Here is a 14451-nt window from a genome sequence, read left to right as displayed (position 1 = left end):
AAGTATTTTGAATTAAATTGAAATATAACTTTGCAGGACGTTTCAAAAAGAGTGCTTAGACAAATGTTTATAACATTAAAAATGCAAATTAGAAGAAAATTTACTATTGATCTATGCTTTCACTTTAGGGAAGTAGAAGAAAAAGAACAAATTATACACAAAGTAAGAAGAAAATATAAGTCTCTAGCCAGGTTAAATAAGAAGGAAAGAAAGAAAGAGTAAAGACACAAATAACTAAGGTCAGAAATGAGGGACCATCACTGCTGATGCCATATACATTAAAAGGGTAATTAAAGAAAATTATGAATAATTCTATGCACACAAATTTAATAACCTAGATGAAATGAATAATACCATAAAAGACACAATCTTCCAAAACTTGCACAAGATTACATAGAAGATCTGAAGCGGCTTATATCTATTAAATTGAAACAATAATGAATAGCCTTCCCAAACAGGAAGCACTAGGCTCAGATGGCTTCAGTGCTGGAGTCTGCTAGACATTTTATGAAGAAATGATCTCTTTCAGAAAAATCTCTTGGGGCTTGGTAACATGGGCACCCTCTACATAGAAGGTACTAGAGTTCTAGGCTCTCTGAAGAAAAGGTGTACAGTATAAGCCACATTGTTAAATAGGCATTTTATGCAGTGAGCCATTCTTACCATTTAGGGAAACTTTTCAATCAATGCAGGGAACTGTTTACCAGTCAAGTTCCCTGAGATCAGCAAAATGCTAATCTTATAAAAAGGCCTTTCTCTGTATAGGGGTTCCAAGTCTATTAAGTTAACTGTTTTCTGCCAAGGAACACTGGCACAAAATAGTAATAAAAGGAAGAAAATAAAAGGAAATAAAAGGAAAATTATAAAAGACTCTAGATTTAAATCTAGTTTATGAAAGAGAAGCAGTCCTCCTCCTTTCAGTACTAATTTTATCCATTATAGTGGCCCTTCACGTGCCACCTTCACGTACCACCTCAGATATGAAAGATAGCCAATAAATTGGTTATCAGAGGTTGTGATCCAGACTGCCAAAATCTGCATGACCTCAGATGAATTGTAAGAACCTTGTCTTAGTCTATTTCTTGTTGTTTTCATAAAATACCTCAAACTGGGAATTTTATAAAGAAAAACATTCTTTGGAGAAAAGATAGCCTCTTCAACAAATGGTGCTAGGAAAACTGGAAATCCATATGTTGCAAAATGAAATGAAACCCCTATCTCTCACCCTGCACAAATACCAACTCAAAGTGGATCAAGGTCTTAGGCATTAGACCAGAGACCCTATGCCTACTAGAAGAAAAAGTAGAACCAAATCTACATCATGTTGGTATAGTGACTGATTTCCTTAACAAGATTCCTAGAGCACAAGTAAAATCAAGAATCAATAAATGGAATGGAATCAAACTAAAAAGCTTTTTCTCAACAAAGAAGACAATCAATAATGTGAAAAGAGAGCCTAACCCTAACCCTAACCCGCCCAAAAATGTAATGGAAGATCTCAGGGGAAAATGTAGAAGATCTCTTCCTGGTCAAACAAACACAACACTAGTTTATTTTCTCGTGTGGAATCTGGAAATGGAGACTGAGAAATGTGGAATTATAAGGGACTCTAGTTATCACTGAGTACCACTCATAGAGGGACTGAAGCCAAGAATGAAGTACCTTATCCAAGGTCAAACAGGGAGTTGGTGGAAGAGCTGGCTCCAGAACTCAGAAGGCCCCAGTCCCAGGCCAGGGTTTGAACTACAAGAGCTACATTAGCACATGGTTCCCTGCTGAGACAAAGCATTGGGAAAGCCTTGCAACAGGAAGTCATCTCTGTTTCTAAGGCATACCTAGCAATGACAGGCAGGGGTAGGCTTTCTGAAACATACCTCTTGTAATTGAGATTCTTTCTTTTTGGATGACAGATGTAAGTGCCGGTCCAGTAAAGAATAAAACCTTTCGCCATCCTTTTCAAATTTCTTTTTCCGCTCCTAGACATGGGAGAAAAGGTACAGATTAAGTGTCATTTTAGTTCTGTGGACTTAGAAAAAGAATGAAGGAGAGAGTGCCAGGTTTCATGTGGTCAATTCCTCTAGCTCCTGGGAAGGAGAAAAAAAAAAAAAAGCCAACAGAGAATTTGCTTTTGCAACAGGCTCAGAAGTTTGGACTTCCTCAAATATAACCGCGAACCATTCTGTATCCAGAGGTTAGCTCCTATTGATATAGCTGAAGGCTTTGAGAGCTGCAGCTCAGAAAATGGCATTTAAAATGGGCCACTCTGATAGCTACCTTTTCTTCCTGCTATTGTTTGTCACATGCATTAATCACTCATTTATTTTTTTTAAAAGGAAGAAAGAACTCAAGAATGAACTAAATATGTCTTGGAAAGGTTCATCTACAATGCATTCAGACAGCCTAGTAATATGTTAAACATGTTCAACACAATGGGAACCTAGGACTGCCTCTTTGAATGAATTCTTCAGTATAATTTCAGCATTTCACTACTGTATATTAACTGCTGATATTAATAATGGGATGAAGGGAAATCCTGAAGATTTAGCTAGAAAGCAAGATTCCAAAAACTTTACAAGTAATGGATGACTTGGCCTTCATTCTCCTTGGGAATGATATTTAATTAAGTTCTCTGCTACTCAGCACAAGTGGAAGTCACACAGCCTCCAAACAACACTAACAATGACCACTTGTCGCAGATTACTGCTGACATTGCAATTTTCTCAGCATCAGGCTAGGAAATCCATGTAAAGGGCTTGTGTTGCTTCATTCATTGGAAATCCAAACTCCCTGAGCACCTAACTACAGTGTGCCAAGTACTAGTAAATGATGCAACAGGGGATACTAAGATGAGAAGGGAAAAAGCCCTCACCTATGGTTTATTGTGCAGGAAGCTAGGTGAAAGCAGAGTGACCAGAGACCTGTGACCTATGACCTGTGAGGAGTATGTTTTTATTAGAGTATTTTTTAGTGGAAAGAAAAAAGTAGGGAGAAAGACAACATTAACTGAGGCCTACATCAGCCTGGGCACTGTAATGGATATTTGAATTCTATTATCTCGTTTAGTCTTCACAACACTGAAAAGCAGATATGGTAAAAGAAATAAAGGTTTAAATAAGATGAAATAACTTATTCAAGGTCACATAATATACAGATTCATCTGACTTCTTTCACATAGTGAAATACAGCCCAGAAGATCACAGGAGAAATAAAACTCAGGGGGCTTATAAATCAATGATTGGGTACCCCTTTGAATAAAGCTAAGGCAGGACTGTTACTCTGGCCCTGACTAAGACATCAAAACACAGCTGGTAGAGAACTTCACACAAATCATAGGGCAAACTGTTCCTCCAGCTGCTAAATCAATTTAAAGTAAGAATTATTTGAAATCTTACTGCATTATCCAGGAATAGATAAAATATCATGGGCCAATTTCTCCTATACTTCCATTCTTTAAATAAAAACTGTGAAACATAACTAACATCATAAAATCCATGCCCTTGAAGTATACAATTCAGTACTTTTTTTCAGAATAGTCACAAAGGTGTTCAACTATCACTGCTATCCAACTCCAAAATATTTGAATTACCCCAAAAAGAAATCCCATACACATTAGCAGTCTCTCCCCATTATTTTAACAAGCCCACCTTCAAGAAGCACAGTCTAATTTCTGTCTCCATGGATTTTCCTATTCTAGACATTTCATGTAACTGGAACCATGCATTATGGCCTTATCTGAATGGCTTCTTTTATATAACATTTTCAAGATTCATCCACCTGTAGCACATTATCAGTGTATCAGCCTTTTCTATGATGGAAAAACAAAACATTTGAGTGTGTGAATGTACTACCTTTTTTATGAATTCATCAGCTGATGCACGTTTTTAATTATCTTTTGTCTATATGATACTGCTATGGATATTCATGTATGGGATTTTCTGTGGTCATGTTTTCAGCTCCTTGGAGCATACATCTAGGATTAATGGATTGAGTTTTTGTTTTGTTTTGTTTTTTGGTACCAGGGATTGAAACCAGTGGCACCTAACTACTGAGCTACAGCCCAAGTCCTTTTCAATTAATTTATTTAATTTGAGACAGTGTATGGCAAAGTTGCTGAGGCTATCTTTGAACTTGTGATCCTCCTGCCTCAGCCTCCCAGATCACTTGGATTATAGGCATGCATAAACATACCCCAGGGAATTGACATTTTGAGGAATTGACAAACTACCTTTCCAAAATTGGTGTACATCCTGCATGGCAATGTGTGTAGAGTTCCAATACCTCTACATCCTCACCAAAACTTATTATTATAACTAGCTAAGTGGAAGTGAAGTGGTATCTCACAGAAGATTGATTTACCTTTTCCTAATGATAAATTATTTAACATGGTTTTTCGTGTATTACTGAACCCTTTTTATATATTCTTCCAAGGATGTTTATTGAACTACTTTGCCCATTTTAAAATTAGATTTATTCTTATATTATTGAGTCATAAGAATTCACAGTATATGTTCTGAATATGACATTTGCAAGTATTTTCTCCCATTCTTCGGGTTTTCTTGGCATTTTTCTTGATAGTGTTCTTTGGTGCATAAAACTTTTTGATTTTGTGAAGTCTATTTTTTTCTATGGTTGCTCATACTTTTTGGTATTATAGCTAAGAAACTGTTGCCTAATATTTCTTCTCAGAGTTTCACATTTGACAGTTTTATCTTATATATTCATGTTGAGTTAATTTTTGACCATGGTGTGATATAAGGCCCCAACTTCTTTCTATTGTTTGTTTTGGGTCTATTCATATTTTACATTTCTTCATTCAGTGCACTTACATTTAATTTCACTAAATTCAACTAGAAAGTAGAAGCCTACTACTTCTGGGATATCCCAACACTGTTTAAAAACAAGAACATTTATTCCAGGGTCAATGGAACTGCAAGTGCCAAAAGGACCAGAAGCTTTAATGATGAGGCCCTTTCCATGCACTGCATTCACCTTGGTATAGTATTTTGACCTGAGGATAGAATGAAGTTGGAACCTTATCTCACTCCATGTTCAAAAATTAACTCAATGTATAAGCTAAAACTATAAAATATGAAACACAGAGAAGGAAACACAGGTATAAATCTTCATGACAGATTAGTTAATGGATTGTTAGATATAACACCAAAAGCTCAAGCAACCAGAGAAAAAAGAAGAGTTGCAATGGCCTGGGCTTTGTGGCACACCCCTGTAATCCCAGCTACTTAGGAGACTTAGGCAAGAAGATTCCAATTTCCAGGCCAATCTCAGCAATTTAGCCAGACCCTGTCTCATAATAAAAAAGGACTGGGGAATCAACTAAGTGGTAGAGTGACCCTGGGTTTCATCCTCAGTACCAAGAAACAAACAAACAAACAAAAAACAATGTTCAACCAAGACTGATGGAAAAGGGAGAGAAACTTCTATTTCTCAAGAACATATTTGCCAAGCAGAGTGTGAGGTTCTTTATTATAAATTATTTAATTGAAGCCTTCACATTAACTCTACGTGTTAGGCTTAATTTTTTTCCATGGGAATTTCATGGGAATTCTTATGTCATGGGAATTTATACAATTCTATAAAGAATCAGAGACTGAAGAGAGAAAATAAAACATGAGAACTGGATTTCAGCCTCACATTCAAGATGCTCAAATGATCAATTAAGAAGCATTGCAAGTTTCAGACACTTTTTTTTCCTTAATTCAATAAACATGTAGATACATGAAGTTAATTAACAGGAGCAACCTTTGCTCCTATTACCCTTTCCCCAGAAGCAGCTCTCAACTCTCTCTTTCTCTCACTGACTGGGGATTGAACCCAGGGATTCCTGACCACTGAGTCACATCCCCAGCCCTTTATATATTTATTATTTTTTTATATAGAATTATTATTGAATAGTCTAGACCTTTATATAGAAACAGGGTCTAAGTTGTTTAGGGTGGCTTTGAACTTGCAATTCTCCTGCCTCAGCCTCTCGAGCCACTGGGATTACAGGTCTGCACGACAGTGTCCAGCCCTTTAAGATGATTCTTCTAGTATTTACTTCCATATCTCTAACATCTCAGAATAAAATTCCTAATTGTAATTTCTTAAACATTAAATTATATGCATTATTTATTAATAGCCCATTACAGAAAATGTGGATTTAGCTTTCTTCCTGTACCATTACAATCCCCACTACCATCTCCACGTTCCCACTTTTCACACTTCCCTTCCTCTCATACCCCTTATATACTCTTCTTGTAAATTTGGTTTGGTCTATATTCGGTATTTACATTATTATGACTATCTAAACATTATTTGCAGATAATCCATAAAGTAGAATATGCTCTACCTTACTTCCTATGCAACATTTTTATTCACTAAAGTCAATAACTGCCTTTCTTTTAATTGCCTTTTGTTTTGCTTTGGTTGATTGTTGCTTAGTTTTCAATATGCACAGCACTCACTGATTTAATCTCTACCTCTCCTCCAGCTCTCTGAATCTCCTCTTAATATTTCCATTCATCAGTTAGTTTAAAATAGTATCGCTTAAAGGGGGCTGGGGTTGTGTCTCAAGAGTAGAGCACTTACCTAGCACATTCAAGGCACTGGGTTTTATCCTCAGTACCACATAAAAATAAATAAATAAAATAAAGTTATTAGAAATAAGTAAATCACCTAGAAACTTCTAGCAGTACTAATCTGGACTTGCTGCCTTCTATGTCTAAGTACCCAGTTATCATTTTGGAGGTTATGCTTTTACCATGAACATAGTATTCCCTTTTCCTCTGTGTTGGTATTTTTCCAATTTCCCCATATTCCGTTTTCATTTCTCCTATTTTACTTTCATGTTACCATAAAACCAATTCACATATAGTCATGAAAAAGGAGGATATATGTGAGTTTTTGATAGCTTTCATATTCAAAATTTCTTTATTGAATTTCATACTTAATTGATAGTTTGGCTAGATGTAGGACTCTAAGTTTACAGGATTCTGTATTCCTTTCAGAGATTCAGAAATTTCCTGATAATGTCCTCAGGTAAAAAAGTCTAACTCCATCCATCCTAGTGGGTACTTGATGGACCCTTTCAGTCTTTCAGTTCTGGGCCTTAGTAGAAATTAAATGTTTTTATTAATTCTTTTTAGCTATACATACCATAATCATGACATAATTATGAAAGCATGAAATAAAATTGCTCTAATTCAGTACATAGTACTTTCCCTTTCCCTCCTCTCCTCCCTCCCTCTGTTCCCTTCCCTATACTCTACTGATCTTTCTGCTATTTACTTATAGTTTTTTAAATTAGTGTCTTGTGTATGTTATCACAGGGAATCCCACCACTCCTCTTTGTAAGTGACAATTAATGGTTATTATTATTTGACTATGAAATGATTTTTTAACCTGGGTTAGAGGACACAGTGTTCATTTTTCCAACTTGGTTTCCTTCTCCTTAGTCTATTCTCTATTATTGAATAGTCTAGACCTTTATAGTCCTGAAGTGTTGGACTACTCAGCAATAAATACTCTATGTGCTTCTAATAAATATGAAAAGACAGATATTGTGGTAAATATTTCTTCCTACTCAAAAATGAGGTTGCATCATCTAATATTTATGATTAACTGCCAAAACATATCCTCAAAATAAAGTCACTAGCTTTCTGTCAAGATCAAATATTCATATGGTAGAACAGCCAAAGGCTGTTCTTTAACAAAACACCTGCAAATGAGATGAGTGGATTCTCTTGTGCCTGGCAAATGTCTCCTATTATTTAAACTTTCTCTTGCAATAGTACCTATTTCTGTCACTCAATTTAAGCATTTCCTGAAATACTAATAACTTGAATATTATGCAAAATATTTCAGTATGTTTTATGAATTGTTAACACTCCATATTCCCCCTGACAAAATATTAACAATAACTGAATGATCCCAGCAGCAATTCTTAAATCTCAGAGGTAGGAAGTTTCAAGGAAAACACAGGTACGATATATACTACAGCACTCTCTTCCTCACCGGGAAGCATGATCTTTGCAGACTGAAATGAAAAAGAAGAGGTGGTCCTGTTAAGGAAGCATGATCCTAAGCCAACATGTTCAAGATTTGAACCCACTTTTTCTTCTATAAGATGCAGGGTCTCTGGTCTGATTCCGAGGTCCTTGATCCATTTTGAGTTGAGTTTTGTGCAGGGTGAGAGGAGATTAGTTTCATTCTGTTGCATATGGATTTCCAGTTTTCCCAGCACCATTTGTTGAAGAGGCTATCTTTTCTCCATTGCATATTTTTGGCACCTTTGTCTAGTATGAGAAAATTGTATTTATTCGGGTTTGTGTCCGTGTCCTCTATTCTGTACCCTTGATCCACCTGTCTATTTTGGTGCCAATACCATGCTGTTTTTGTTAATATTGCTTTGTAGTATAGTTGAAAGTCTGGTATTGTGAAACCCCTTGCTTCACTCTTCCTGCTAAGGATTGCTTTAGCTATTCTGGGTTTCTTATTCTTCCAGATGAATTTCATGATTGCTTTCTCTATTTCTGTAAGGTATGTCATTGGGATTTTAATTGGAATTGCATTGAATTTGTATAGCACTTTGGTATTATGACCATTTTGACAATATTAGTTCTGCCTATCCAAGAACATGGGAGATCTTTCCATCTTCTAAGGTTTTCTTTAATTTCTTTCTTTAGTGTTCTGTAGTTCTCATTGTAGAGGTCTTTCACCTCTTTTGTTAGATTGATCCCCCCACCATAGCACAAGAAATAAAAGCAAGAATCAATAACTGAGATAGATTCAAACTAAACAGCTTTCTCTCAGCAAAGGAAACTACCAGCAATGGGAAGAGAGAACCTACAGAGTGGGAGAAAATCTTTGCCACACATACTTCAGATAGAGCACTAATTTCCAGAACATACAAAGAACTCAAAAAACTCTACACCAAGAATACAAATAACCCCATCAACAAATGGGCTAAGGAAATGAACAGACACTTCACCGAAGATGATCTACAAGCAATCAACAAACATATGAAAAAATGTTCAACATCTTTAGTAATAAGAGAAATGCAAATCAAAATTACCCTAAGATTCCATCTCACCCCAAATAGAATGGTGATTATCAAGAACACTAGCAACAACAGGTGTTAGAGAGGATGTGGGGAAAAAGGTACATTCATACATTGCTGGTGAAGTTGCAAATTAGTGCAGCCACTCTGGAAAGCAGTATGGAGATTCCTTAGAAATCTTGGAATGGAACCACCATTTGACCCAGCTATCCCACTCCTTGGCCAAAAGGACTTAAAATCAGCATACTATAGAGATGCAGCCACATCAATGTTCATAGCTGCTCAATTCACAATAGCCAGATTGTGGAACCAACCTAGATGCCCTTCAACTGATGAATGGATAAAGAAACTGTGGTGTATGTGTGTGTGTGTGTGTGTGTGTGTGTGTGTGTGTGTGTGTGTGTATTATATATATATATATATATATATATATATATAATGGAATATTATTCAGCCATAAAAAATAATAAAATTATGGCATTTTCAGGCAAATGGATGAAATTGGAGAATATCATGCTAAGTGATATAAGCCAATCTCAAAAACCCAAAGGACGAATGAGCTCACTGATAAGCAGATGATGACACATAAGGGGGGGTGGGAGGGGGGCAAGAATGGAGGAAGGAGGGACTGTATAGAGGGATAAGAGGGGTGGGAGGGGTGGAGCGGAAGGAAAAAAATAACAGAATAAATCAAAAACTATTACCCTAGGTAAATGTATGATTACAAAAACGGTATGCCTCTACTTCATGTACAAACAGAGAAACAAGATGTATCCCATTTGTTTACAATAAAAATGAATTAAAAAAAAGAAAAAGAAGAGGTGGGGAATTTTCAGTTCTGGAAGTATGGTTGATGAGATACACTAACTCTGAACTAAAAATTAATATTCTGTAGAAGTACTGTTTAATCTTTTAAAACTCAATTGCAAGTCCTGACTGGGCACAATGGTGCATACCAGTAATTCCAGGAACTAGGGAGACTGAGGCAGGAGGATCGAAAGTTAGAGAATTAGCCTCAGCAACTCAGTGATACTCTCAGCAACCTAGCAAGATCCTGACCCTGACCCCAGCTCACTGTCAAAAAAAGGACTGGGAATGTAGCTCACTGGTTAAAAGTGTCCCTGGATTTGTTCTCCAGTAAAAAAAAAAAAAAAAAAAAAAAAATTTAAGCAAGAACTGTGTAGAATCCACAAAAGAAAGTGAAACAAGAAGCCCTGGAAAGGCATTATTCCTGTGGGGTTTTAAAAACCCTTGGGACCTTGAATTTCCACTCATCACAGGTGTAGAAGGCAATACAAAGCATGCTTGAGTTTTCCTTTCACTTCTAGTCCTTTAAATCATCTGGAGCCCATATCTTTTTTTGGTGTTAGGAAGGAATCCAGGTTTATATTTCCCTATTTAGTGATTCGGTTTTACCAATTTTGCCAAACTGAAGTGGTGTTTTAATTTTACATTGAATGAATATATGGGCATGCCTGTGAGCTCTCCACTTTGTATTACTTGTCTTCTGATGATGGCCATACCAGGCTTTTTTAACTCCATTGACTTTGTAGGGTTTTGAGGTTCCTAGTAAGAAAACTCTCCTGGCTTTAGTCTTCTTTTTTGAGGTTGTTTTAGCTATTTGTGAAATTTAAGACTTCCAAATAAATATTAGTATAAAATCTGACTAAATATTCATTGTAGATTAATCTGAGGGAAAATTAACATCTATCCAATATCAATGTGAAATATGTGAGAGCATGAAATAAGTATTTGGATTTTATAATGATTTTGATCCATTTCCTTTACTAGAATTTTTTTTTCACTGTGGTCTTAAATCTTCCTGTTATAAATAAGTGTTACAAATGTTATAGTTCTTATTGCTAATGTGAATTATATTATCATTTATCATATTTACTGGTTAATTATTTCAAGTGCCAAACATAATATTGATTTTTGTCCATGATTTCTAATATCCACCCTGCCTACATTTCATATTAGGTCTGATAAATTTACTGATGATTTGAATTTTTTTCTAAATTTTTATATCATCAGAAAGTAATGCAAATTTTATATATTTTCATCCTATCTTTACACATTTGCTTTATTTTCATTGTTACAGCTCCAGTCAGGTCCTCCAGAATTGGGTTAAACAGTACCAGAAGAATAGGCACCATCATCTTCTTCCCCATCTTAAGAGGAATTTCTTCATTAAGTATGTTTGCTATAGGTTTCTGTCATATTACAATTATTGAGTCAAAAAATTTCCCTTCAAATCTAGGTTTGCTAAGATAAACATATGATACAATAAGAAAGAAGGGAACTGCACTGATTCCCAAGTCTGATTTTTGGCGGGAGGGGCAATTCCTGGGATAAACTTTAATTGATCTTGATATATTTGTTATCCCTGTTAGATTCAATTAGTTAATATTTTAAGATTTTGCAACTGTGTTCATAAGTCCAATGAGCCTTTTGTTTATGTTCTCATATTATCCTTATCTCATAATCCAGGCTTTTTTTAGCATAAAATTTTCTTGGGTTTTTGTTAGTATATTAATAATACTAAAGCCTCATAATATAGGAAATTGATAAAATAGATAAAGCAGCAATATTATTAGAACTTTTCAACATGTGTTTTTCAAGATGTCAATGCTATATGGAAAAAATGTGGCAAAATCTTAAGAAAACAATAAGCTTGAGCATATACAATAGCATTATAAAATGTTATCAATAACTCTTATACTTCGTATTTTCCAGAAAATTTATATACTAGTAATAATTGTTTTCTCAAATATTTGATAGAACTCACCAGAAAAATCATACTGGAACAACTTTTGTTCAGACAACATACATCAGTGTACTCAAAGACTCCATTTTCGTGTGCTAATTTTTTGCCCTTTATATTTGCATGATTCATTTGTATAATGGTACATCAAGCACTATTACAAATTATACCATACATTGATATTTATTAAACTAAAGGGTATGACAATAGAAAAAATTACTAATCACCTGATATGATCCCACTTATGCAAAATTATGCATAAATATGCACATATATCTAAAAAGTGTCTAGTATCCAGAGTATAGAAAGAACACTTACAAATCAACAATAAGATAAAAACATGGGCAAAACTCAAATGGACATTCTCCACATGAATAGATTCTCAATATCATTTAGTCATTGGAAATACAAATCAAAATCACAATGGCATAACATGTCATACCTACTATAATGGTTATAATAAAATTTATAGAAAGTAAAAGTGTTGTTGAGGATATGGAGAAATCAGAATCCTTATGCACTGCTGATGTGAATATAAAGGGACATAGCACCTTGATCAACTTTATGTCATTTCCTCAAAAATTTAAGCAGAGAATTACTATATAACCCAGTAATTCTGCTACTAGATATATGCCCAAAAGAATCAATAAGATGGACACAATAGATAATTCTTTACCATGTTCATGGCATATAAATAAAATGGAAGACTATTCAGTCATAAAAAATGAGGAAATTCTAGCACATGCCACAACACAGATGAACCTTGAAAACATTATGCTAATTGGGACACCAAAAGATAAATATTGCATAATTCTACTGGTAAGGCTGATCAAGTAAAGAGAAGATGCAAATAAACACAATATACTATATAGAATATAATAAGTGAACTATTGCAGCTATTACAGATGTTTTAAAAGACAGAAGAGTTATAAATAGCTATAAGCTAACATATTTGAAAAGAGAAGAAAATTCATAGACACAGAAATTAAATTAGAGTTTCCTACAGGATACAATGAGAAGAGAACTGGATACTATTGCTTAAAGGCACAAAATTTCTACTTGGGGTAATAAAAAGTTTGAGAAATAGGCACTGTTGACGGTTACACATCATTTTGAATACAGCCCATAGCACTGAATTGTAAATTTAAAAATTATTTAAAAGGTGAAATTTATATTTTATATATTTTATAACAATAAAATAATTTGCAAGCTCAGGATGAGAAAGACCCAAACTCAAACATTGGTTCTATCAATTACTAGTTTTTTGACCTTTGAAAAGTGCCACCATATCCAGCTTCACACTTTTTCATACTGTGCTTATGCCTGTATGATTTTTCTCTTAGAATGCCCTTTCTCCAATATTTCCTTACTAAAATTATAAAGCCTTAGCTGTTTGGTTCCTTCTCCTCCCAAGATTGGAGGCAATCTGATATGCCATACAAGGGCTGACCTGGATCCAATTGTTGAAAACAGACTTACATGAGGGAAGACAGATTGAGAGCTCTGGACCCATAGCTACTAGCATGACTTTGTCTTTGTATCTCAGTTGGGACATCAGAATTTCTATCTGGTTCATAATACCCAGTTCTTCACTTTATATCTCAGTTGAGGCACAAATTTCCTGTGCCTCAGGTACTCCACTGGTAATTAGATCCACTAGACCTGTATCCAATTTGGTTCTAGAAAATCTTGAACTTTCCCACAATTTTCTCCCTCCCAATCATTGAACTGGGCACCGTGCTTGCAGTTAAGAGACCACCTGAAGCCACTGACCTCCATTTCTAAATAATGTTCACTCTGAGTTCCTTTTGCTACATTTTTTTACTATCACCCGTTGAGCCACCATTGTTATATTGTGGTCTCTCCTGGCCTTTGAGAAAAGCATAATGCTCTCTCTTTAATAAAGCAGGGATGTAAGTGCTTTCCAATATGGAGAAAAAAGATAAGGGGATGGGATAGAAAACCCAAGTAAAGGGATCACCCATGGGTAGGAGAAGGGCCAGGATATTATCTGAGATGTGTGGGAAGAAAGCAAATATGGGCAGGGATGGAGAGGAGTTTTTGTAGAGGACTAGAAAATGAGTAGATTGATGCTTTCCTTATGGCATAGAGGAGAAAAGAAATCATGTTTCTGTGGTTATTATAGTTACATACCTTTGAGCTTTTTGAAGCCATGAGTAGTGTTTTATTCAACTCTTTATCTCTATGACCTATCATTGGAATAGGTACATAATAAGTGCTCAAGAAACAAATTTAGTCAGACATGATGGCATATGCCTGTAATCCCAGTGGCTCAGAAGGTTGAGGCAAGGGTACTATGAGTTCAAAGCCAGTCTTAGCAAAAGCAAGGCACTAAGCAATTCAATGAGACCCTGTGTCTAAACAATACAAAATCAGGCTGGGGATGGACTCAGTGGCCGAGTGCCCCTGAATTCAATCCCCAGTACCCACCCCCACAAAAAATAAATAAATAAATAAAAGATACACTTGATACATGACTACCGTGTAGTGCAGAAAAATCAAAGGTGAGTACAAAAGAAAGAAAATCTGAGTAGCTCTAATAAATGTGTAAAGTCTGGGCATTTGGTCCCATGCCTTGTAATAAACACAAATATTATTGTTTTACAAA

At 35.3% G+C, this 14451-nt stretch overlaps 1 protein-coding gene across 2 annotated transcripts in view; it reads right to left on the bottom strand.

Annotated features, from left to right (window-relative positions):
• Window positions 1-14451, bottom strand: part of OPHN1 (oligophrenin 1) — a 414702-nt gene that overhangs the window by 202259 nt on the left and 197992 nt on the right. For both annotated transcript variants that reach the window (XM_079125058.1, XM_079125057.1), the window contains exon 6: window positions 1875-1976. In XM_079125058.1, coding sequence (XP_078981184.1) covers window positions 1875-1976 — 102 coding nt within the window. The remainder of the gene's footprint in view (window positions 1-1874; window positions 1977-14451) is intronic.

This window comes from Sciurus vulgaris, assembly GCF_902686455.1.
Source record: "Sciurus vulgaris genome assembly, chromosome: X".
Classification (NCBI taxonomy): Eukaryota; Metazoa; Chordata; class Mammalia; order Rodentia; family Sciuridae; genus Sciurus; species Sciurus vulgaris.
The sequence above is the reverse complement of the archived record's forward strand: the minus strand, read 5'-3'. Positions and strand labels throughout refer to the sequence as shown.